This window comes from Myotis brandtii, unplaced genomic scaffold (assembly GCF_000412655.1).
Source record: "Myotis brandtii unplaced genomic scaffold, ASM41265v1 scaffold995, whole genome shotgun sequence".
Classification (NCBI taxonomy): domain Eukaryota; kingdom Metazoa; phylum Chordata; class Mammalia; order Chiroptera; family Vespertilionidae; genus Myotis; species Myotis brandtii.
This window is the reverse complement of record NW_005372150.1, coordinates 348730-371570: the sequence shown is the minus strand read 5'-3', so window position 1 is coordinate 371570 and position 22841 is coordinate 348730. Positions and strand designations below refer to the sequence as shown.

Genomic DNA, 22841 nt, shown 5'->3' with positions numbered 1-22841 from the left:
TGTATCTTGGCAATGGATGGATGGGTCAGCCTGCCTGGAGAGGGCCATGCCAACCTAAGGAGCTCTGAATGCCCAGCAAACTCAGAGGAGGGAAAGAGCTGGGCCCGAGTGCTTACAAGTCCCTTCTCCTGCTGTGGGGTGAGTTACGTCCCCCAGAATTCACATTTTGATATTCTAGCCCCCAGGACCTCAGAATGTGACTATATTTGGAGACGGGACCTTTAAAGAGGCAGTAAAGGTGAAGTGGGGTCACTGGCTGGCCTTCTCCAATGTGGCTGGTGTCCTTATAAGGGGGAGGTTAGGGTGCAGACCCACAGAGAGGGGGCCAGGTCTGAAGTTCAGTTTATATGTATACTTGGCTGGGCCAGGGGTGGGGGTGACTTGCTTCTGGGTGAGATTAATTTAAATGGGTAGACTAAGTAAAACAAATGGCTCTCCCCAGTGTGGGTAGGTCTCATCCAAAATTGAAGGTCTGAGCAGAACAAAAGTGCTAAATAAGGGGGAACATGATCTCCTGCCTGACTGCCCTCGAGCTGGGACATGAGTATTTCCTGCACCTGGACTCAAGCGGAAGTATTGGCTCTGCTGGGCCTTGAGCCTCCTGGGATTGGGGCTGGAGCTCCACCAGCGGCTCTCCTAGAAGTTCTGGAGTTCAAGATCTCCAACCAGCCGTCTGAAGATCCTGGGACTGCCCGCCTCCACAATCATGGGAGCCAGTTCTTAAAATAAATACACATACACATATCCAATTGGTTCTCTTTCTCTCGAGGGCCCTGACTAATCTACCATGTGACAGGGAAAAGATGGCTGTCTACGTGCTTAAGAAAGAAGCCTCAGAAGAAGAAACCGCCAGAAGACGCCTTGATAGCAACCTTCCAGCCTCCAGACTGTGAGAAAGGTTTCCTGTTGTTTAAGCTGCCCAGCCAGTGGTACTTTGTTATGGCAGCCAAACAAACTACCAAGGCCCTCTGTTTTCCACCTGTGAAATGGTATAGGGACCCATTCTCAGGCTCATCGTGAGGCTGTTAAGTACAGTGTATGTGCACACGCCCTGTATACTCAGCAGAACCGATGTGGCTGACGTGTGGCGGTTAGGACTGGGGTTAGAGTGAGGCATGCCCCCCCAAAAAACTCAGCAATCAAGGAAACCAAATGTCAGACTTGTACATGAAGACAGGCTGTTGTCTGATTTACAACCCCTGTCATTGCACAGCAGTTTCCTGGCCCTGCCAAGTGTGTGTGTGTGTGTGTGGGTGGGTGTGGGTGTGGGTGTGTGTGTGGGTGTGTGTGGGTGGGGGGGGGTAGTTATGAGGACTGACAATGATGTGCAAATGATTTGGGTAATGTAGGGCAGTAGATATTATTTTAAAGCTTATTCGCTTTCTTCACTTGGTTCAAAATACAGGCAGCTGTTTTGGTGAGTATGTGTAGGGTGCACATTTTCCATTTGCTTCAGGCCTGTCCACACGCCGCATGGTCTACTTCCAAAGGCCAGGTGAGGGCTTCTCTTTGGAAGGCTTTCCTGAGGATGCATTTCTCTTGTCTATTTGTAAAGGAGGCTTAAGAATCAGGGATTGTTTCTCCATAGGATATCATCAGGTAACTCTGAATATGATCTGAGAATTTGTTGTTAATATCCTGACTTTGAAAATCATACTGTGTTTATGTCAGAGAATGTCCTTGTTTTTAGGAAAGATACTCTGAAGTAGTAGGGGCTTGAGGTGGGCAACTTTCAAACAATTTCTTTTTAAAAAGCATGTGTGTGTGTGTGTGTGTGTGTGTGTGTGTGTGTGTGTGTGTGTGTGGAGAGAGAGAGAGAGAGAGAGAGAGAGAGAGAGAGAGAGAGAGAGAAAGGGAGAGAGAGAGAAAGTAAATGGGGTTCAATATTAACAGGTGAAGGATATACAAAAATTATTTGTATTCTTCTTGCAACTTTTCCATAAGTCTGGACTTACTTCAAAATATTAAGTTAAAAAGAAAGAGCCAGTAGTTACTGCGGGCTGGTTGCATGTGCTCAGGCTCTCGCTTCTCCTGGAGCCCTCTGCCTCCACATCGCCCCTATGCCTCCTTCTCAGTCCTTCAGTTTTCAGCTCAAATGTCACCTTCTCAGAGAGGTCCTCCCTGATCACCTGGTCTAGCATAGTGCCACCCTCCTCTAGTTGTCATCTTTCGTGTCGCCCAGCTTGTTTTCTTTATCACGCTCACCAACACCAAAATTATCTTATTTGTTTGCTTATCATTTGTCCCCTCCATCCCTAGCCTCCAAATGTTGGTTCTATGGAACTTTGTCAGTTCACCTCTAACCTCCCATTCCCCATGCCTGGCACACAGTAGGTGCTCAATAAATATCTGTGAACAAAGGAAAGTTTCAGTGGTCAGAAAACTTTGAGTCTGTCCTTCCAGGTTTTCCCCCACAGACTTGATATATAACCCTCGATAGTGCCTGCTCCACTCTGGGCCTCAGTTTCTTCCTCTGTACCCCAGCTCTGAAGCTTTTTAAAAATATATATTTTATTGATTTTTTAACAGAGAGGACAGGAGAGGGATAGAGAGTTAGAAACATCGACGAGAGAGAAACATCGATCAGCTGCCTCCTGCACACCCCCCACCGGGGATGTGCCCACAACCGAGGTACATGCCCTTGACCAGAATCGGACCTGGGACCCCTCAGTCCGCAGGCCGATGCTCTATCCACTAAGCCAAACGGTTAGGGCTCTGAAGCTTTTTGATTGTGTGATGTGGGAAGCCTCAGGCTGTTGTAGATGCTCAGAGTGCCCCTGGAGCCCCTCTGCTGCAGGCTCCACCAGCTGGGTGGATCTGCCCTCAGGCTTGTCACTGCTTCCTCTCTGACAGAGGAAAAGCAGAAGGTGAGGACATGTGTTTTGTGGACTTTACCTGCAGTGCTCCCATACAGGTGGGGCCACAATGAGAGGAAGCTCACTTCCCTCCCAGAACTTCCTAGGAACAAAGATAGGGCAGGTTTTAAGCCCAGCACCTTTGGCAGGAAACAGTATCTGCTTGAAATTGAGTAGCATTGTCTTGTTTTCATGGTAACCTTCTACTTCCAGCAAGTGATACTCGTTTTCCACTTGGGAGAGTGATATAAAGTTTCCTTTTAAAACAAATGTATTCAAGGGTGAAAGCCAGTTAATTTGGTATTTTGTGCATTGTTTTAACATTTTATTGTAAATTTGAAGTGTAGTTGGAAGCAGGGTCCCACCATGAGTCACCCCTGGCAGGTTTCATTTTTCCTCCACCCGCTCCACTATTTTTCATGTTCAGCTTTCCCAAGGGTCTCCAAAAATGTCTTTTTGCCGTCTATTTGTTTAAACCAAGATCCTAATGATAGCCACACACTGCATGTGTGTCTTAAGTCTCCTTTTACCTGGAGTCCCCCCTCCTTTTTCATCCTTGCCATTTATTTGTTGAAGAAACCGGGCCATTTGCCTTTAGCATGTCCCACATTCAGTTTAGGGCTGATCATCTCTCCCAGTAGTGTCATTTAACCTGTGCCTCTGTCTCCCATAGTTGCTGTTAACTAGGAGTTAGATCAGGAAATTTGTTTAGACTTGGGCCAATTTTTTAAGCCGGTTGATTTTAATAGAAAATATCAAGTAATATTAAATTAAATATTAGAATGTCCACAGAGAGAGTCTGCACTACAAAGGTGGGGTGAGAATGAACTTGGGACCTGTCTGTGCATGGAGAAGCAATGGAGAAGATTCAGGCAAGGGACTGAGCTGGACAGGTCTAGGTACTGGGAAACAGCCCTGAGGCAGAGATGAAAAAGAAAGGGGGAGGGGGCGACAAGAAAGAAAAAGAAAGGAAGCAGGAAGGCCGTTGAGGAGGTAATGTCCTGGCCCAGCATACCAGTCCTCTTTGAAGGAGGTTCGTGTGTGTGTGTGTGTGTGTGTGTGTGTGTGTGTGTGTGTGTGTACACACACACACACACACACACACACACACATGGCCAAGGAGACAGTTACTGTTTGGGGTATCTTGACCTGCATACTAGAACCCAGGTAGCTGGGAGCAAGGGTCCAAAGAATTTAGACCTTTCAGCAAAGGATGGGGTTCAAAGAAAGCAGATTTACTTGGGGAGGGGGGGCACTAAGAAGGAGCTAGGGAATGGCACAACCTGCAGCAAAAAATATTTAGGTTAGAGAAGGACTTCCATGCCAGATTAGGAAAGTTGTATATATAGTGGTTATAGTGTGGATTTTGGAGCACAATGCTTGGGTTCAAATCCTAGCCCTGCCATTTCCTATTTGTATAGGTCTGGGCATGTTTGTAAACCCTGTGTGCCTTAGTACCTCACCCTACAGATGAGATAATATTAGTACCTACCTCATAGGATGGGCCTAATGACTAGATGAGTTAATCAAATGTACTGGCTACAGAAAGTACTCAGTAACCATTAGGTATTATTAGTATTGGATGATAGTGAAACATCTCTCCCTGGAAGTTTTAAAGATTGTCACACCCCCCAAAAATTTAGAAACTAGAGGCTAAGAAAAGTGTTGCTTTATATTCATAATCCTCCACGTGGCTTCGCCCAGCATCAGCTCCTTCCATGTGTTTGGTCTTCATGAAGCCCACTGGAGGCAGACTCTATTTCTCTCCCCATTTGGGGGATGAGGGGTGGAGGTGTGTAAAATGGCTTGTAAGGATTGCATGCTTGTGAGCACAGCATTATAGAAAGGATAGAGGCAGGTCTTAGAGTTGGGCCCCTGTTCAGAGTCCTAGACCTGCTACTCCCTGGCTCTGTGACCTTAGGTAAGTCACTTCACACCTCTGAGACTCCATTTCTCCACCTCCACTTTAGGAATTGGGCTTTGCTTCCATTATCTGATTTCCTTATGTGACAGATCTGGGTGTAATCCCTGTTGTTTTGACTGATTGCTGATACCAAACCCTGCCCTCAGGACCTCCCTCAGTCCCACAGGCAGGCCACCTGCAGTGATGTCCTCTCTTAGGGTCTGGCTCTGCCCTCACCCCAATTGACAGCCACCATAGCAGGTTCCTAGAGACAGATATCAGAGCAGTCTCCCCCTGGACACTCAGGAGCTGCCCAGGGTCCTGTTTTCCCTCTGTGTACAGTTATCTTCATATTTTCTGTCTTCCTGGTTTCAGAGGCAGCTCAGAATCAGAGGCTGAACAGTGAGCAGGCCCTTACCCTAAATCCCACCCTGGGCAGGTCATGTCTCTTCTCTGGGCCACAGTTTCCTCAGTTGCAAAATGAAAGGCAGGGGGATCACGTGGGAGACTTGTTCATTCATTCAGCAGATAGTCTCTCATTAACTCCTCTGGGCCAAATCCTTTGCTGGGGGCACAAGAAACTGATGAGCAAACCCACATTCATTCCCAGATCACTCCCAGTCTGTTTTTGTTGTTGTTCAGTCTTACAGGGGCTGCGGGCACTACAAGTCTCCCGAGCTGGACCCAGCATGGGCAGCTTCCTGAAGAAAGTGGGAGTTCAATGAATCTTATAGGGTGAGTGGGCCAGACACTCACAGATGTGCTTTATTTGGCCTGATGGGATTAGCCCATATGACATTTTAAATTTGAATTTATTGCAAATATCTAAAAATCAAGGGCTTTTATGCAAAAAATTGGGATTTCTGACTTCTAAAAAACCAGAGATTGCCTTCCTATAGCAACGAGTATCCCTTTAGACCAGGCATAGTCTCCACCACTCTGTCCCACCTGATCACCCCTCCACACTTGCTCCACACTCGCTGTCCCCATCACTATCAGTGGAGCCTCCGTTCTTCCAGTTGCTCAGCCCATAAACCCAGGCACTGTCTACTACTCCTCCCTTCCTCTGCCCTGCTCCTTTATCCATCAGCAACTCCCACTAGCTATGCTTCGAGAATGTTTCTAGAATACAATCTGAGGGGAGGGGTTGGGAGGCTGGGTGAAAAAGGTGAAGGAATTAAGAAAAAAAAAACCATTCATAGATAGATAACAGTACAGTGATTAACAGAGGAAAAGGGGCTGGAGGGAGGTAGGAAAGGATAAAGGGAAATAAATGTGATGGAAGGAGACTTGGGGTGGTGAACACACACAAATACAGTATACCGATGATGTATTATAGCATTGTACACCTGAAACCTATATACTTTTAAACCAATGTCACCCACCCTGACTGGTTTGGCTCAGCGGATAGAGCGTCGGCCTGAGGACTGAAGGGTCCCAGGTTCGATTCCAGTCAAGGGCATGGACCTGGGTTGCGGGCACATCCCCAGTGGGGGGTGTGCAGGAGGCGGCTGATCGATGTTTCTCTCTCATCGATGTTTCTGGCTCTCTGTCCCTCTCCCTTCCTCTCTGTAAGAAACCAATGGAATGTATTTTTAAAAAATAAAATAAATAAACCAATGTCACCCCAATAATTAAATTAAAAAATAGAATACAATCTCTTGTCCCCACCTCCAGGGCTACCATCCGAAGCCAAGCAAACATCAGCTGCCCCTGGTCCTTGCTGTTACCTTTCCCCGACGGCCTCCTCTCTGCATAGTGAGCAAAGCGAGGCTCTGCATGGCCAGTCGGGACATGGATGCTGGCTCCTAGGCTCCCCAGGATGACTTCTCTGGCTTCTTCCCAAACACCCAGTGTGAGTCAGTAGCCAGCCCTGCCTGCTCCCTGAGCCTCCTAGTGGCCTGGGACAAGTGTTAGTGGCCTCCTAGCCTGAGACAAGGTGGCAGAACTCAGCCGCCCAGGAGGCCAGGAGGCCAGGAGCCCCGGAGCCCCCCAGTGGTCCCAGAAGACCCAAAGCTCTTAGCTGTGCATCTCCACTTTCCCATCTGGAAGACAGGGACATCCCAGCACCCACTTCTCACAAGGCAAATGCTACTTCAGAAGCAAGAAGATTACGGGTTTTCATGTTCAGGCCACTTGGTGTGTGTTTCTAGTGTCCACCTTTCTCCTGGCCCTACTCTGGCACCTCTGGAAGTCTGCAAATGTAAACGACTGTGATCCATTTTGTTCTCAATCTGAAGCAGGAGAAAGAGCTCAGGGTTTGGAGTCAGATAGGCAGAGCCTGGTTTAGACATCACCCTGGGCAAGGTGCCTGAACCTTGGCTTATTAATTTGTATAAGGAGATCATGAAAACCACAACTACCTACAGTTACTGTGGAGGCTCATTTGGGTAATGTGTGCCAAGACCTAAGCTGCATGGAAAATTTTCCCCACCTTCCACGGGCTCTCAGTGAAGGTGAGGGACCCAGACACAGGTAATGTGCGTGCAAGGGGCGAAATGTTACAGCCCAGGCTTAGGGAATGGAGAGAATGTGGGTGGGAAAGGAGGGATCCAGGGGAAGCATGTCACCAAAAGAAATTATCTGCTTTATTTGTCTTCCTCATGGCACAGATTACTACTGAAAGTCAACCTATATAATAAAAGCCTAATATGCAAATAGACCGAACAGCAGAACGACTGGTGGAAGGACCAGTGGAACTATCGGTCGCATGAACGGTCGCTATGACGCTCACTGACCACCAGGGGGCAGACACTCAATGCAGGAGCTGCCCCCAGCCTGCAGGCCTCAGGCCAGCCAAGTCAGGTGCCAGTGGGCCCCTCCCCCACCCCGATTGCCCCACCCATCGTCCTGCAGATCAGCCCTGATCCCCAGTCAGGCCTAGGGACCCTACCCGTGCATGAATTTCATGCACCAGGCCTCTAGTTTTTGTATATTAGCTCACTTGGTGCTCGTTGTTGCTCCTACCAGAATGTCAGCCCTCCTAGGTCCATTGCCTTCTTCAAGTCCTCAGTTGGTATCTGACACACAGTGAGCCCATCAGTGTATGTTGAATGGATAAAGGAACAACAAATGAATATTTGGCATCGTAGATATGATGACCTTTGAGTTGCACCTTCAAGGACAGTATATTGGGCCATGGCAGGATACATCAAGTTCACTAAAAGAGTTCAACTATGGAAGTCAGTATGTAACACTGGCTGTTTGGGGCTTCATCTTGCAGAGGTGGGTGGGTGGGGGTTAAGGGAGCTTGCAGAGGAAGGTGTAGCACCTGGGCTGTGGAGGGAATGGTTATGTAAACCCAGAAGGAGAGAGAGCTATGTGCAAAGGGCTGCCCACCAGGTTCTGTGACTCAGAGGCGCTGAGGAGAGGAGGACTGGGGCAGTGAACACTGACTGACCACTCACTCCTCTGCCTCCTGCTGTCATGCCTAAGCTTCCCACTGGCCTCACCCACTGGAAACTGAGGGCACAGGAGCCTGGTGATGCTGTCCATGGGCCTGGAGCAGAGTGGAGAATCAGTCTCAGGGCGGTGGAGAGAATCTGGCCCAGAATTGCAGAATGGTTCCAGGCAGGTCGGCCAGGAGGCCCCAGAGTGCTCTGTGTGTGGCTTCAGAGGGCAGCTTGCAGGTGTCCAGAAGCTCAATGCAGATGGCACGCAGCAAATGGCCTTGGATGCCCAGCCAAGGCTTGGCCTTTCTTTTGTAGGTGAAGGTCTGCCATGGAGAGGGAGGGTGGTGGGTGTTAGAATGACTCTATGGTGGGCAGTGGGATATGGGCCAGAGGTAGAGAGACCACTAGAGAGGGCACACAGAGACCTAGTGAGTGGGTGGCGCTGACAGCCTCAAAAACCCACCATCCCCTTCAGCTCACAGGCCCGGAATGGAGTAGAATGCACCATTTTTGTGGATGAGACAGGCAGACATAAAGCAGAGTTTGGAGGTTTCAAAGCCCTAAGGACCACAGACACTCTTCACAGGCAAGTCAAGGGGACAAACCCAGCTAGGCCTGGAGGCTGGCCCAAAGCTCATAGACCCTCACTTGGCCCCCAGAGGGACACATTCTCCTAAACAGAGTCCTCACCCATTGCCACCCATCCTGGAGTTGTTACCTCCCTCAGGTAACCACAAGCCCTGAGTTGGCCAAGTTCACCACAGTGTTGGCATTTCCCAGGGAACAAATGTATCTTTTTCTTGCCTGAGCGGCAGTGACGTCATCCCCAGTGGGCTGTGAGTCACCAGGTTGAGAGTGGAGTGCTGGCCAGCTCTCTGTAGAGCCTGGCTGTGGCTGTGTGGGGAGAGGGAGCAGCTGAGGGGTGACTGTTTCCATGCAGACTCGCCTCCTCCTGCTGACTGACTGTGGCCCTCCTGCTGTGGGTCCCCCCTACAGGAGGAGGGACAGCCAGTCACTAAGCACCCAGCAGTGCCAGGTGCTTTTGAAATGAGAGCTGGTGTCCTACAGAAGATGACCCTGAGAGGTGAAGTCCTGCATCCAGGGCCACACCGTGCTGCAGGCCTGCCACCGCTTACTCCTCAGCACAGCAGGAGGTAGGGATCAACTGAGGCTCCGCTCGATGAGATGACTTTGTGGGGACAAGAGAGGCCGAGATGAATAAGGAGGATAAGCCACTGTCAGTGGTGTGGACGGATGGAGTGTGACAGTTGACATCCAGGAGATCTCAGAGCACCGGGACCCCAAGTCTCCTCATCCATAAAATGGGGATAATGACGCCCCCAGGACTGTGGCAAAGCTGAGAGAGGACATGATGAGAGCAGTTGTGAAAACACTGGGGGGAACCTGGTCAGTGCGGTACAGTTGAGCGTCAACCTATGAACCAGGAGGTCACAGTTTGATTCCCAGTCAGGGCACATGCCTAGGTTGCAGGCTCGATCCCCAGTATGGGGTGTGCAGGAGGCAGCCGTTCAATGATTCTATCTCACCATTGATGTTTCTATCTGTCTCTCCCTCTCCCTTCCTCTCTGAAATCAATAAAAATATATATATTTTTAAACAGTGGGGGTGGGGGGCAGCACACCCCAAGCAACCCCCACCAGGCACTCTGCTGTATAACAACCTTTGCTGCCATCAGCACCCTGGGACAGAGCAGGGTGAGCTGGGGGGTGGGGGAGCACAGTGCTGCTCAGGTTTGAGGCTGGACCAGAGTGATGGCTATGGAGTGGGGGTTGCCAGGTCTTCTAACAGTGGATCTTCAAGAACATGAATGATGGCTCACAGATCGGCTCCGCTGGGCGGGCTTGCTGAGCTCCTCGGTGTACTCAGACCCACCCCAAGGCTGTCCTAACTCCTCAAAAAGTCCCCCTAGCCATCCAAACCAAGAAAGCAGTTTTCTGAGAAGTAAGCAATGCCCTATGGCAGTGGTCGGCAAACTGCGGCTCGGCAACCGCGACTCGCGAGCCACATGCGGCTCTTTGACCCCTTGAGTGTGGCTCTTCCACAAAATACCGACTTCTGCGCATGGGCCACGAAGTTTCAATCGCACTGTACGAGCGCACCCGCACGTAGTATTTTGTGGAAGAGCCACACTCAAGGGGCCAAAGAGCCGCATGTGGCTCTAGAGCCGCGGTTTGCCGACCACGGCCCTATGGGAGCTGGGGAAAGCCACACCCATTTCTGTGCCTTGGTTTCCCCATCTGTAAAGTGGGAAGAGGGAAGCCCTAATGTGATGCTGTTAGAAAGGAGACAAACACAGGTGGATGAAGCCAAGAAGATGAACAAAGAAGTGAGGTCCCAGGCCCTGGAGAGGTTTTGGTGACAGGGGCATGTTCCAGGAGAGGAACTTGGAAGGGGCCCCCACAAGCATCTTGGGCCTCTGGTCCTAAAAATGACACCTGTCTCTGAGATCACTTCCAGGGCCAAAGTGCCACTTGCCTCTCTCTATCAGGTGCTAAGCATGACTGAGTTGAGCACAGAGCAAGCACAGTGATGGGTGTCCCTGGGGCTGTAGGGCCCAGGAGACATGGGAAGTCAGAACCTTGGGGTAGAGAGAGAGAGAAACTTCAAATTTGCCAGGGATGTGACAGGCCGATGTATGGAAACACAGGGTTCCAAGGGAGAGGCAAAGGACTGACAGGGATGCTGGGAGGAGGATACAGGAAGATGTCTTGGGAAGAGAAAGAGGTTGTTACAACCTCTTTCTTGACCCTGAATGGACAAGGGACCAGCCCAGGCCAGAGGGGAGTGAGTGAGGGGATGGATGGAAAGATTGATGAGGGGATAAATAGATGGATGATGGAAAGAAGGGAGGGAGGGAGGGAGGGAGGCAGAGAGGGAGATAGGTAAATGTGTATGTATATGTGAATAAATGTGTTTATGGATGGTTGGTTGGAGAGGCGGGAGAAGGATAGATACGTGAATGTAAGAGTGAGTGGGCTGCCTCCACCCACAACAGACGTCTGTAGGACAGACCAGATAAACGTGAATGGAGATCTTACTTTGTGGCACAGGAAGTGCAGCCAATATGAAAGTGACAGGGAGGCTCTGCCCAGGGAGTGTTCCCTTGAGTCAGGAGAGACCCGTGATGGATGGGCAGCCTTGATAAGTGTGAAGGTCCAGCCACTGGGTGAGGTGGGGTGGGGTGGGGTGGAGTGGAGAAGTGCCTGTGGCAGGGGGAGATCCACTGTGGTGGCTTTTGATGAGGAGAGAGAACTTGGGGTTCCCAGGTCCCCAGGGAAGCCACAGCCTTTGTAGAAACCCATCTTGCTTTCAGATTAAAAGTTCTTTCCTGGTTGGGAGACAGATGAGCATGCAATTGCTGTCCCTTGCTGTGGGAATTAGGCTGGAATCTGAGGTGGAATTCCCATCCTGCACAGGCCACGGCAGGGTGCCTGGGGACAGAACAAGGCTTTGACCTGGAGACCCCTCTGTGGACAGGGGATGCCCCTCTCTGAGTCTTGGTTTCCTCATGGGTGAAATGGGACATGATGGCATTGGCAGCTGTACATGACGTCAAGGGCCTGGATCTGGGCCCACCTGCCCTCTGGGGGACCTCCTGGGGTAGGTTTTATGAGCACAGATCCTGATCTGTGAGTCATTCTCCCTGGGGGCTCTGCTGGGCAGCCCAGCTGCCTGCCCTGGGCTGGGCTGGGAGCAGCTGGTGGGGTTGAGGGTGGAAACTCCATCTGGGGCCCCAATCTGGAAATGCCCAAACTCAGCTCACTCTAGACCCCAGGGCTGCACAGAGGGGCCCCAGCCCTCAGCCCACATCTACTCCCCATCTCTACAGAGAGGAGCTGGCTTGCAGCCAGACTGCCATGGTTCAAACCCCATCTCCATCACTAGGCCTGTGACTTCCCTTGTTTATCTAGGCCTCCGTTCTCGCATGTGTAAAATGGGCTGGTAATAACATCCACTTCATGAGGCTGTTGGGATAATTAGATGAGTGGTTTGGACCTGTGTCCAGGGCTCTGCGAGCCTGAGGTTGTGAAGCTAAAGAGGAGTCCACCTCCCTCACCAGCACCTCATACGGTGGGAGGTGACCTGGTCAGGGTTAGAAGTGGCATCTCTCACCAGAGAGAGAGACCTTCAGGGGCTGGCCACTCTCCCAGGAAGCAGCCCTGATTTTGTTTTTATTTTTTCTGTCTACCCAAGCTTCCTCCAGGAGCTGAGCAGGCGGACAGCCTCTTTCTGTCCTGGCCAGTGCTTCTGGTGGGCCGGGCTGTGGGCAGGCAGACGGGTGTTGGGTTTAGGCCTCTGGGGAAATGGGGGAGGATGTGGGCCCGCCCTCGCCTCCCGCCTACCTTCCTCCCTCTCAGGCTCAGCCTCTCCCCTCCCAGACCAGCCTCTGGACCCAGGACAGGCCCCAGGGCTCCCGGCAACCCAGCTGTGTGCTTTCCCTCACAGGCGGACACCCCTTGCAGGTTCCACCCCAAGTGACTCACTGTTGCCCTGGCCCCTAGCCACTGCCGTCTCCTGGCAGGAGGTGGGCACTAGGTTATACAGAAGCCACAGTCTGGTGTGCAAGGGCCTCCTGGCCAGGAGGGTCTGAAGCAGTGGATGGTCAGCACACAGCGGCTGGCCCAGGAACAGCAAGGCCAGTGGCTGGGAGCTGCAGGACCTGTGGGAGCAGTGTCTCATCCTCTCCCCTGGCTTTTGGGTCTTTTCTTTCTTCTTCCCACCATGAAGAAGTAGGTGACTCCTTCCAGCCAGCCTCTGGTTGAGAGAAGACCAGGTTTGGAGGGCAGTGGCCATGGGCCCCTGGGCCACTCACCCCTCCACCTAGCCAGGCATGAAGGGTGGTGGCAGCGCCGTGTGGAGCCTGATGTGGAAGTACTGCATCTCCGTGAGGACCCTCAGGTACCAGGGGCATGAGTGGACACAGCTCTGCCTGGCCACCTTCTGTCGGGGGTGCCGGAAGGGGGGGCACCAGGCTGGCTAGTTTACCTGGCTCTAGGAGGTCCAGGACAGCCCCAACATAGGGGGAGCAAGGATGGAGGGCAGGAAAGGCCCTGCACTCTCTGGAGAAACTCAGAGTCTCTAATGAGGAGGGAGGAGAATGGAAGGATGGGCAGGGAATGTGCAGGCACTTGGCTGGGACCCTGAGTGCCCACTGGAGGATGCCAGTGGCAAATACAGTGTGGTTGGCAAACTCCCCAGTGTGCATGGGAATTGGCATTTGTTACATAACAGGGGCATTGAGCACAGCTGTGTGACTTTGGCCCTGTTTTTTACCCTCTCTGATCCTTACCCGCCCTCAAAATGAGGCTCCTACCCTTTCCTTCAGAACACAGTGTAGAACTGTTTTATATGACCGTCAGTGGCAGACTCAGGCACCTGGCTGCCTAAGTTTAAAACTGGCATTGGCATTATCAGCATTGTGATGTGGCTTCACCTCTTTGGCCCGAAGTTTCCCACCTGCAGTTCCTTATAGGATTAGTGAGGATGAAATGAGGTAACATACAAAGAACAGGCCCGGCACACCAGGCATGGGGGAAGTGCTGACCGCTATTGTTGGTGGTGTGCTTCCCTCCAAGCTGGTCAGATGGAGGTATGACGGGGTGGTAGTGGGGGTGGGGGGTCTTGCACTTGGAGTGGAGATGGGCGGGCCCAGACCAGCCAGCTGAGAGGACCCAGACCAGGCAGCAGGAAGCTGGATCCCGTGTGAGCTCAGGCAACGCTGGGGTCTCAGTCTCACCTATAAAGGAGCTTGGGGAGATGCCAGGATTTACATCTGGGAGGGGCTTAAAGACATAGCCACCTATTTGGAACGCATCTCCCTGGATGCTACCTAAGAGCATATTCTTTGCTTATAGGGGAGTTTTACAAAGGGTAAGGGATTAGAAGAGTCTCCCTCTTTCTTCCCACTCTCATTACTTGGTATATATTAAAGCTTTTTTTCCTCCCTTCCTTCCTCCCATCCTTCCACCCTTCCTTCCCAAAATATTTGTGACAGTTTATAGAAAATACCTATAATAAATTAAATAATAAGACATCAGGACCAGGAAGATTACAATTTAGAACAGAGTGTCATGATCTAGAGAGTAAAATAGAGCAGAATAGATATATGTAGCATCCTAAGGTGAAAATTGCTGAGCTTCCTGGCAGCCAAAGGAAAAGGAGAAACCCAGCTACACATTCCCTCTCACTATGACAAGAAGCCATTGTTACAATGGCTACAGTTGTCTCTGCCTCTGGGTGAGAGTGTCTGGGACCCTGACCTCTAACTCGATGGGTAGTGAGGGCTGAGAGGTTCTGTGGATGGGGGTGCCAGCTAACTGTTGTAATGAAGAGAGGAAAGCTCATCCTGGATTGAGTCAGAGGCAACCTGTCTCTCCTTAGGCCCTGGGAAAGACCTCTTGGGGGCCAGGGCAGGCAGGGGAGGAGTCCTTGGGCAGGGGCGAGTGTGCCATGTGTCTTTCCTTGTAACCATGCTGGATTTTCCTGTGTCTCATTCTTTCCATGGTTTCTGGGGATTGGTGCTCTGGAAACCTCAGGGGTTGTTTACAAGATGCATGGGCATGGCACCAGGGTCTCACCCTCTCTGACAAGGAGTAGCACAGACTGGCTCCCGGAGCCCACGGACTGGCTTCTCCATCCTCAGTTTCCACATCCCCAGAGTGGGCATCATGCAGAGCTACTCCACGGGGCTGTGGGGCAGAGCTTTGTGTGGCTCATGGCAAATGCTGACTGAGTGTTGTGGCCACCAGTAGCCAGACAGTGGTGACAGGCAGGCCTGCACCAAAGGGTTGCTGTGAGTACTGGCAGGGTGGCTGCTCACCATCAGTTGGGTGGGTGTGGGGACCATAATTGGCATTGGGTTTGCCCCAAACCCTCACTTAGCACCCATAAATACAGGGCACCTCCAAGGTTAGTTGGGGAGGATGGGCCTTGAAAAGCTCCAGGAAACACACTCTGCTCTTCAGACCTGTACCCCATCTTGTTGGGGACCCCCAAGAGGGCTAAAACCACTCCCTGAGTCAGACAGACAGAGCTGGCCCTTGTGGGGATCCTCACCCCTTCAGCTGTTGGGGGAGACCTGAGTCACAGGTCTGTGGCCCAGGCAGGGCTGGCGGCAGCCACAGGGACAAATTGGAGGGTGTGATCAGACAGCGCATAGTTTTCCACTTGCGTCTTCACATTCCCTCCCCCCACCCTCCCCTCCATGAGCCTATCGCCCCTGGCTGGGTCCTACTCACATCTGGAAAAGCGTGAGGTGTGAGTGGGGAGCAGGCTGCCGCCAGCCAGCCCTGTCCCACCGCCCAGGGGTTTGATGACTGCAGCCAAGAAGGCAGGGGCAGGGTCTCTAGGACTTTGGCCTGAAGTCCCTGAGAGGGGCTCCTCTGGCTCTGGCCCATCTCCTGGACAGAACAGCTTAGCAGTTGGGCACACCAGGTCCAAAGGCAGCACCAGCCAATTGTAAGCTATGCAGTACTGGGCAAGTTGTTTAACTTCTCTGGGCCTGTTTCCTTGCTGTAAAGTGAGAACAGTGCCTGCTGAGTGGGCTTTTGGGGAAGATTCCAAATGGATTCTGTTGACTCAGCACCCAGTAGACGGCATCCCTGGGATTCCTGTCCCCTTCTTCCCTCTGAGTCTCAGCATGGAGGGAGGCAGAGCGATGAAGTGGGGAGACCAGGGACTTGGCAGTCAGGCCTAGCTGAGTTTGAAACTTGTCTCAGCCCCTTTCTACTGCATAAAAGCCTTTCTGAGTTGTTCTGAGATTAAATGAGTTGATGCCAGGGTGGGGTGGGTGCTACATTGTGGCCCTGTCTTTGCGTACACACCTCTAGCCTGTCTGTCACAGACTTTAGCCTATGGTACTAGCAACCCTTAGCCTCTGGGGTCAGACAGGAAAATCACTTTTGCATCTGGCCTTATTTCAGGAACAAAGGATTTGTGCCTTGAGGGCCAGTGGGGCATTTGAGCTGCCTGTGATGCTGGGTAGGGATAGGGTGGGGCCTCGGCTGAGCAGACCCTGCCCCCTAGTCCCTCCCACTCTGTAGTGCATCTGGGGCGGAGACCTGGGGAGCAGCTGGCAGCCAGGGTCTTGGAGCTTCCAGGGAGCTTCCCCAACAATTAACCTCTTGCTGCCCCCAGTAGAGGCTTTACACATGCACCTCCTGGGACAGGGGCTTCCAGTGTCCTAGCCTGGGCAGCTCTGATGCACAGAAATTCCTTCCTACTTGGAGCTGGCACCTCTCTTCCCATGATACCTCCCCCACATAACCACACTGGGGCCTGTGCCAGGCCTCCTACCCATCTGCTCCCCTGTCCTGGCACAACTTGCAGTGGCCAGGACTCCCTGAGGCTGAGGATGTCTTCAGTCCCCTCCTCATCTCCTTTTCCTGCTAGACTATCCCTGTCCCTCTCTGGCAGGGTATAGCACCCAGCAGCATTTGACCTGCACCCCCTTGCTCTGGGCACTGCCCAAATCACACATGGATCCTTCTTGTGGCCGCTCTACCTTTGCATCCATGGGATTCATGGCTGTGTCAGCACAGCAGGCCTGCCTTCCCTCTCCATCCCCCTCCAAGCGGCTCCATTGCCTGCCCCCATAAGGAGTCTTTGTGCAGGGTTGAGGGCCTAACGCTGTGCCTGGCACTGTGTCAGGTACTCAATATACATCCTAACATCCACCTGTGAGGAGTACCACCCCACCAGACAAGGAACCCAGGGCTCGAGTGGCTTGCATTATTAGTTTCCTGTCATGGTTATTGGTGAGGCCCTTCTTGGTGGGTAAGGCACTTGTCCTCAGAAAGCTCAGAGCCAGCAGGGAAGTTTCATGGGCACAGGCAACTGCAGCAGGTGGTGGAAAAGGCTTAGCACCTACTGTGTGCCAGGCCTGTGCTAGGCCCTGGGGGACAGCCCAGTGTAAGGTGAATGGCCTGGGCCTCATGGGGCTGACATTCAGGCAAGAGAGAAACAATAAACAAAACAAATCAATGAAGATGTCCAGAAAGGGATTAGAAGCCAGAGGCTAAAACTGGAAGAGGTGACAGATCAGCAGAAGGGGCCATGTGACCTAGAGTGGTCAACTCTCATAACTGATGAGTGGATAAACTGAATGTGGGCTTATTCATACAATGGAATGTTATGGAGTCATAAAATGAATGCAGTGTTGACGTGATATGACATGGATGAACCTTGAAAACATTGTGCTGAGTGAACTAAGCCAGACACAAAAGACTACAGAGTGAGTGTCCACAACAGTCAAGTCCACGGAGACAGATGAGCTGGAGATGTGCTCAGCTCTAGGGCTGAGCTCGGGGAAATGAGAATGACTGCTTAATTGATATGGGGTTTCTTTTGGGGATGATGAAAATGTTCTAAATTATGATGTTTGCACAACTCTGTGAATATACTGAAATCATTGAATTGTACATGTTAAATGGGGTAAATTTTATGGAGTGTGAATTATATCTTAATAAAACAGCCGTTTTTAAAAATAAAAAAAAAAAGGCTCATCTGAGAAGGTGGCCTTGAGATGAGTAGCAGGAAAGAGTGATCTTGCAAAGACTTGGAGAAAGGTGTTTCAAACAAAGCGAGCTGCAGATGCAAAGGCCCTGAGGCAGGAGGGTGCCTGAAGAACAGTGGGAAGGCTGGGTAGGGACTGTGGGAAGGAATGTGCACTTGGCAGGGTCTTGAGAATGTACTGGGGTGAGGGGAGAGACAGGCAGGGTTTTAAGCAGCATAATCACAAGATGTGCTTTCTGATTTAAAACAATCACTCAAATTGCTGTGAGGAAATAAGGCTATAGAGCAGGGGTGGGCAAACTTTTTGACTAGAGGGCCACAATGGGTTCTTAAACTGGACCGGAGGGCCGGAACAAAAGCATGGATGGAGTGTTTGTGTGAACTAATATAAATTCAAAGTAAACATCATTACATAAAAGGGTATGGTCTTTTTTTTTTTAGTTTTATTCATTTCAAACGGGCCGGATCTGGCCCGCGGGCCGTAGTTTGCCCACGGCTGCTATAGAGAGAGGGGCAGGGACTGGGGGTGGGGGGAGGGGGTGGAGAGACTAGTCAGGAGGCAGCAGCCACGTCCAGAGAGGATGATGGCTACCTAAAGAAGACACACAGGCAGACTACCAGGCTGGCAGTGGGAATGCAGATAGGGGAGGAGGCTTCTAGGAGGAGGGGCCTGGGTAAGGCCTCCAGAAATGGGGGATGGGCCAGGCAGAGGGGCAGGGATGAAAGGGCTCTCCAGGTGGTACCACCAGGGTGGGGAGCTGAGTGTATGGAGGCCTCTGAGCCCAGTCTGGCCTTGAGAGACCAGGCTGACTGCCACCCGGGTCCATTTGGGCTCAAGCTGCTTTCAGAATAAGTAGGGCAGTCTTTCTCTGGACCTGCCTTTGTCCTGCGTGCTCGGGCTGGCCTCAGTGAGAGTGTTAGCGCCAACGTGGCTGGTGACCCAGTGTGGCCTGGTGCTATGAACAAAGCAGCCTCAAGAAACTAGAGTGGCCCCGAAACACGATAGGCCACGAGAGACTGGCCAGGAAGGGAGCTGTATTATTTATTGACCAGAGCCTCTGGGCCTGCCTGGTGACAGAGAAGCAGAAGGGGCCTTTTGCACTGGCCAGACCTTGAAAGAGCCCCCTGGGCAGTGTCTGGGACCCAGCAGGAGGGCAGGTGGGGGCCCCAGGGTGCCTGGCACCCTCCCCCCAGGGTGTGGTTTCCTGGATGCTGGCTGGCTGAGCAGAGAGGAAGTCAGACGTCAGGCCCGGCAGTGGGGAGGGCCCACATCTTGTCCCCAGGGGCCGTTGGAGGCAGGCAGGGTGCTGGGGCTCCAGGAAGACCTCCACCCCATCCCCTGAGACACTGTGAGTACCTGCTGCCTGGCCCAGGGCAGGGAGGGGGTCTCGGCTACCTGAGGAACCTGTGAGGGCTGCTGACTGTCAGGGCAGCCTTCTGTGGTTAGGGTCTTCAGGCTCCTGTCAGGGTTTATGCTACTTCTTGGAACTGTTTTCTGTGACCTCTTCTCACTACATGATGGCACTCAGGCTCAGGAACCCCAGGTATTTCCCCACAGCTGCTTGGAATGCAGCCTTAGCTGCAAGAGGGATGTTCTTTCACAGCCCTGGGCATTAGACCAGCCCCAGGCCTGGTTGGTTCTTTGCTTGGGCACCTCGCAACCACTCTAAGAAAGACAGACTCTACGCTGAGTAAACTGAGTCCTTCTGAGGTCACACAGTTGCCAGGGCCCCTGCAGTATGGTTGGTGCTGTTTCCTTCCTCAACTACTGCCTCTCACTCCCTGGAGCATAAGCTTTGAGGACACAGGGTGCAGGCAGAGGGAACAGAAGGCTTCCCAGGCTCCAGGACCTGTGGTTCCTGCCATCCGTCAGTCCATTGGGGCTGACTCTGTGCTGAGAGGACACTGCATTGATCAGGTCTCTCCCTCAGTGCTCCCCAGGGCCATTTCCCCATCTGTGCAGTGTACCCTGGAGCCCCATGACCCACTAACAACTTCAACTCTTTCTGAAATAATCCAGAGTAGAACCTTGAGGGCATTGGTGGGTGTCCCCAGGTTGGTGGGAAGCTTTGGACACACAGAATGAGATCCGGTGAGGCTCTTTGGCACTATCCCTTGGGAAGCCCCCTTTGATGAGATGGAGACCTGGGGCCACCTGTCCCTCAGGGAGTTTCCCCACTGAGTCCTGCTTCTCCATCTAACCCTCACAACAACATAGAAAGGAGAATGACTACCACTGTTGGTTATGTGGAAACCCAGGCCCAGTGATGTTAGGATGTCTGCTCAGTGTCCCACAGTGGGTGTAAATTGGGGATCTGGGGTTTAAACCCAGAGTGATTCTGAGCCCCTCAGTGCATCATATGGTCTCTTTCTTGGGGGCAAGAGCAGGGGTGAGTGAACTCACAACTTCCCTATCACTGGGTCTCAGTTTTTCCATCAGTAGTGGGCTGGACTCCAGTGCTAAAGAAGGGGCTGCCTGCCCCACTGGCCCCCAAAACTCAGGTGGGGTGGGGGGACGTTCAGCTGCAGGATGACAGCTTCAGGGCTGCTCCCTGACCTTGGTGGGCAAAGGCTCACCTCTCTGTAGAGCCCCTGATGACTCTAGTGAGCCAAGGTTGCATGAGAGTGAAAGCTGGCCCCAGCTTCAAGGCTGGGAGGACAAGAAAGAATGCACATAGTGAGCACCTACTGTATGCCTGTCACTTTCCCTATGATGCCTCACTCCAGCCCTACAACAGCCCCTGGAGGTTCTTCATCTCCATTTTGCAGAGAATGAAACAGGTGTTGCTGGAACAGAAGGTCTTTCCTAAATAAGTTAACCAAGCATGCTTCCCCATAAACTTAGAATCTGGGACTCATCAATTGGCCAGATTCAGTGGCTTCTCATCTGCCATCGAGAGGCTTCTGGGCCTGGCCGGCATGACTCAGTGGTTGAGCATTGACCTATGAACCAAGAGGTCACTGGTTCAGTTCCTGGTCAGGGCACATGCCCGGGTTGTAGGCTCGATCCCTGATGTGGGGCTTGCAAGAGGCAGCCGACCAATGATTCTGTCTCATCATTGATGTTTCTCTCTCTCCCTCTCCCTTCCTCTCTGAAATAAATTTTTAAAAAAAATGTTTTTAATAGAGGCTACTGGGATGCAGGCTGTGGCAGAGACCTATGAGGAAGTCACTATATTCAAAACAGTTGTGTGTTGAAATACCTTCCCAGCAGACTAACCATTCTGATCACACTGGCAGCCGGAAACAAACATAGTAAATCTGAAACACAATGCCTGTGAAACAGGGGTACATCATAGCCACAGGCTGAGCATGCACTGGGAAGCGAAAGAACCCCTGCAAAAGGGGGTGTGCATACCACCTGCTTGTGAGCAACCAGAGGCAACCAGCTTGGTTCTGTGCTTTAATTGGTATATTTTTAAACCACTTCCAAGCTGCCCCCAAACAGTGTGTTCATGCATGGCTGAGATCACCAGGGAAAAACAGCAAAGGGTGGAAGCAGGAAGATGGAGGTCAGATCCCAGTTCCCCATTTGGTGCTTAACCCCTTGGGGATACCTCCCTGAGACTCAGTTTCCTCATCTGTAAAGTGAGGATAGTATTTCATAGGGTGAGGATTAAATAACATATGCATGAGCATGCCTGTATGCAATGATGAAGCAATTGCTTGATAAATGTCAGTGATTATTATCCCTAAGTAAAATTCATGTTTTTGGTTTGATTATAACATTTTAAAAATTGTCATCTTTGCAATACTGGACTTGAGCCAAATGGGAAATTGTGGGGTTTTTTTTTTGGTTTTTTTTATTGATTAAGAGTTGTCCGTGTCCATTGGTTAGACCTATATGCTTGCATGTAAGTCCTTTGGTTGATCTTTCCCCCTTAACCCTGCCCTCCCCTACCTTCCCTCCAAGGCCCGACAGTCCAATCAATGCCTCTCCGTCTCTGGATCAGTCCCTGTTCATCAGTTTATGATGTTCATTATATTCCACAAATGAGTGAGATCATGTGGTATTTATCCTTCTCTGACTGGCTTATTTCACTTAGCATAATGCTCTCTAGTTCCATCCATGCTGTGTTTTGTTCAAACTATAAACCCCCAATGGCAGGTGCTAGGTCTTTTAGCCTTGTGTGCACCAGCCAGATCTGGGGTTCAGAAAATGAACTTGGTGAGTTAAAACCAAATTTTGAATTGGTCTAATCCCAAATCAATCCAAGATGTTCACGTCTTCAATCATACAGTGAGACAATGATTGTTGAAGAGGAAAAGAAAAAACTAGTGACTGTTACCTCAGGGATATAATTAGAGTGGTGGGAGGCCCGAGGTAGATGTCACTGGTACTTCATAGTAGTGGAGGGATGTTTAGGGGGGTCTCCAGGGGAGGCAACATTTGAACTGGGTCTGGAGTGTGAGTAGAAACTGACCAAGTGTAGAGAGTGAAAGAGACTTTAGAACCTGTAAGTTGTGTCATGGTGTGTTTAGAGAACAGCTATCAGATTTGGGTGGCATGGGCCACCCAGAGTTGAGGCCAAAAAGGAAGGCAGGTGGACTCCAGAACCAAGTGCTAGAGTCTGTCTGTGGACACAGAGGAGCCATCGGGGGCTTTGAGCAGGAAGGTTGTATTAACCAGTACTTTTTTGGTAAAAATAGAAAAATAAGAAAACCCAGACTGGTCTAAGCCAAAGACTGAATTTATTACCTTCTATTTCTAAAATAGACAAGGCTTCAGATACACTTTGATTCAGGGGCTTAAACTGTCTTTCCAGACTGGGTTCTCCTTTCCTGTCTCATGATCCCAATTTTGCAGATAAGAAAACTGAGGCTTAAGGAGATGCAGTCACTTGTCCAAGGTCATACCATTAGCAAATGGCCTCAAACTCTAAATCTGCTTGACCCCAAAGCCCAGGCTCTTAACCATTTGCCCCTCGGCCTTTCAGTAAGCAGATCTGAGCTTGAAAAGGATGCCTCTGGAGCTTGAATGGAGGACTGACTACAGGATGGAGACTGGTGCCCTGCCTGGAGAGAGGAGGAGCCTAAGAGATGCAGCTGTGGTACACTACAGCCCCTTGTTCTCAATGCCCTGTCAGCTTAGCTTTCGTTGTTGTCATCTTCTTATGTAGATCAATATATTTTTTATCTAATCAGCAATATATGTAT

General features: G+C 51.2%; 1 protein-coding gene across 3 annotated transcripts in view; it reads left to right on the top strand.

The window, feature by feature from the left end:
• Positions 1-22841, top strand: part of IQSEC1 (IQ motif and Sec7 domain 1) — a 205731-nt gene that overhangs the window by 43332 nt on the left and 139558 nt on the right. The window contains exon 1 of one of the 3 annotated variants that reach the window (XM_014533627.1): positions 12937-13070. The exons of the other annotated variants lie outside the window; for them this stretch is intronic. Coding sequence (XP_014389113.1) covers positions 13003-13070 — 68 coding nt within the window. The 5' untranslated portion in view covers positions 12937-13002. Of the gene's footprint in view, positions 1-12936; positions 13071-22841 lie in introns of those variants that run through there. 3 annotated transcript variants of the gene reach the window in all.